The 2662-nt window shown below is 59.4% G+C and overlaps 1 protein-coding gene across 1 annotated transcript in view; it reads right to left on the minus strand.

Annotated features, from left to right (window-relative positions):
• The window catches only part of HTT (huntingtin), a 105532-nt gene that overhangs the window by 30577 nt on the left and 72293 nt on the right, over window positions 1–2662 (minus strand). Inside the window, exons 47-49 of the mRNA XM_015561565.1 lie at window positions 2613–2660; window positions 1564–1686; window positions 421–634 (exon numbers count right to left, since the gene is read on the minus strand). Coding sequence (XP_015417051.1) covers window positions 421–634; window positions 1564–1686; window positions 2613–2660 — 385 coding nt within the window. The remainder of the gene's footprint in view (window positions 1–420; window positions 635–1563; window positions 1687–2612; window positions 2661–2662) is intronic.

The following is a 2662-nucleotide window of genomic DNA, read 5'->3' on the forward strand; positions in this document are numbered from 1 at the left end:
GCCCTCCCGCCTGCGTGGGCCCACGACCAGCAAAGTGGCCCCCACACCCACAGACATGCGGACTGGGGACCCCGGTGCCGTGTCCCAGTTACTTCTGTTTATTAGAGCAACAGCACTTACTGTAGGTTTACTCAGTGCAAAGCAGATCCTAGCTCTGCAGCATTTTAAAAAGTAAAAGACATTTTTAGCCCTGGCCAGTGTGGCGTGGCTGGTTGGGCGTCGTCCTGTGCACCGAAAGGTTGCTGGTTCAATTACCGGTCGGGCACATGCCTGGGTTGCAGGCTCGATCCCCGGTTGTGGATCATGCCAGAGGCAGCTGATCAATGACTCGATTTCACATAGATGTTTCTCTCTCTCCCCCTAAAAATCAATTTTAAACTCTCAAAGTGAATGAACAAGAGACATTTGTACTTTAATTACCAAACAGATCGTTCAACTGGCTCCAGTAGGCGGTGGACTCTGCAGGCAGGGGGGGCCGGAACGCCTGGTGGGTGGCGGGCAGCGGCTGGACCATGGCGACCACCCGCTCCAGAGTCGCCTCGCGCGCTGCTTCAAAGAGGGCGCTCTTCTGGCCTCCGGAAACTTCCCGCGCGCCCACGCCCAGGCACGGGGCTAACAGGCTGACGTTGAACTCCTGCGTCAGGGCATCGAAGGTTCGATGACAGGGTTAATCAGGCCAGGAGACAGCAGGAAGAGGGTGATGCAACGTGCCCGAGGTACACAGGTTAGAAACCGTAAAACCCTAAGCATATTCTGCATCTGTTATAAATAAACGCACCCTTACACGTGCTCGGTGACTACAGCTCTGGTCTCTTTGGGGTGGTTTAAGTTTAAAGGAGTATTTTCATTTTATTATGAAATCACAGTGTAGATGACAAAACCTTCACTGACAGTGACACACATCGAGCTGACTGCCGCCCAGGGCCCAGCGAAGCCCTTCACACTCCCAGAGTTGGAAAAAGGTGAGTTATGCTCAAAAACAGCTGAAATAAATCAAGGTCCCATATAAATGCCACCATTTTGGTTGGAAAGAAAGCATTTCATATGGCGTCGCAATTATTGGTCTTATTTTGCCAATCTTTAAAAGTCATGTCAGGGTTTCTTTGGCCAATTTTCAGGTAGAATGTCAATCTTCAGTTAATATTCAGAAAACCCTATGTCATCATAGTGACCCCGACTAAACCTGTCTTATAGCCACAACCTTTAAAAGCTGTAAAAGTCCAATGACCTAACTTTAAAAATTCATAAATGGGTCCCTAAGCAAACACAGTGAGCAGTCAGCTTCCACTGATGCGTCTGAAAGTGGCGGCAGCCAGCTGCGGGGGCCGGGCTCCTGCTGGTCCCAATGCAGCCGCATCACAAAGCGCCGGGGGCTGGGTCTTTGGGGACCCCCTCACTTGCATGGTCAGCCTCTACCGCCCGCAACGGCCCTGCCACCGGGTGGGAACACTGTCCTGAGGGCCTGGACCCAAGTCCCTGGCTACCGGGCAGGCGTGAGAGGACACGGCCCGAGGCCGCCCGAGGACCGGAGGGGTGAGCGACAGGGGCAGCAGTCCCACGTACCGGGTGCCTCAGGAACGCGCTCATGTCACCCGGGGGGAGCCGATTCACCAGCTCCGCCCCCTCCAGCAGCGCAGAGTCAGACCTCGTCCAGCACTGGGACTTGACCAGGCGCACGTACCAGTCCTGGGGAGACAGGGCGGTCACGCCTGCAGGGGTCAGGGCTTTGGGGCTTCCGCTCTGCTGGCAATGGGCTCTTACCCCGCCCAGACCAGAGGGCAGTGGCCGCGGACTGTGGCTGCGGTTCTGTAACAAGGACCCCTGGCTGGCTGTGCAGGCGGCTCCCAACCACGGAGGCTGCCCCGAAGGCTTGCTCTGACCCTGCTTCACTGTCCAGACACCTCCCCTCCCCCTCACCTGGCGAACAGCCCCTGTCCTTCCAACTCGGCGACAGCACTGAGGGTCGCGGGCCCCGTGCCTCGGCCTCACCATCTGGCCTCGTACCCGTCATCTCCCACTGGGGTGGCAGCCCTGACCCCCCACCCCCCGGGCCAGCTCAGCAGACACGCTCGGCCATCGCACCTGAGCACAGCAGTCGCTGCCCTGCGATGCCGGGCTGCCCGGTTCTGAAATCCAGTTCACCCTTAAACTGAACTCCCCAGGGAAGCAGAGCACGAAGGCCCCCAAGTTGGTCTCGAGGTGTGAGGAGTGGAGCGGTGAGGATGGGGACAGGGCCCTGGGGGGGTGGCTCCAGAGGCAGGGGGCCAGCAGCCTAAGGAGAGGGAGGCCGGCCAAGTGGGCCTGAGCCGAAGGCCTGTGCAGGCGTGCGGCTGTGACCACCCAACACCTGCTCTCCCGCCGACACCCCTGACGCCCCGCCAGGAGAATCCCAGTCAGCGCTTCGTTTCTCACCCACCCTGCTGACCGGGCCGGACCTCAGCCGCGGGGCTGTGACGGGACCCTGTGCGGGGCTGGCAGGAGCAGAGCAGGTCGGGAGCTGCTGGGAGCCCTGGAGCCGTGCCAAGTGCCATGATGCCCTCCAACCCGAACCAGTGCTGCACGCTCAGCGCCCCGACTGGGCCACGTGTCACACACACGTGCCGGGCACTCACCTTGTCTGGGCTCACAGTCTCCGGCGCCAGGGACCCCTCCCCATCCAGCG

This window comes from Myotis davidii, unplaced genomic scaffold, assembly GCF_000327345.1.
Source record: "Myotis davidii unplaced genomic scaffold, ASM32734v1 scaffold937, whole genome shotgun sequence".
NCBI classification, from domain to species: Eukaryota; Metazoa; Chordata; class Mammalia; order Chiroptera; family Vespertilionidae; genus Myotis; species Myotis davidii.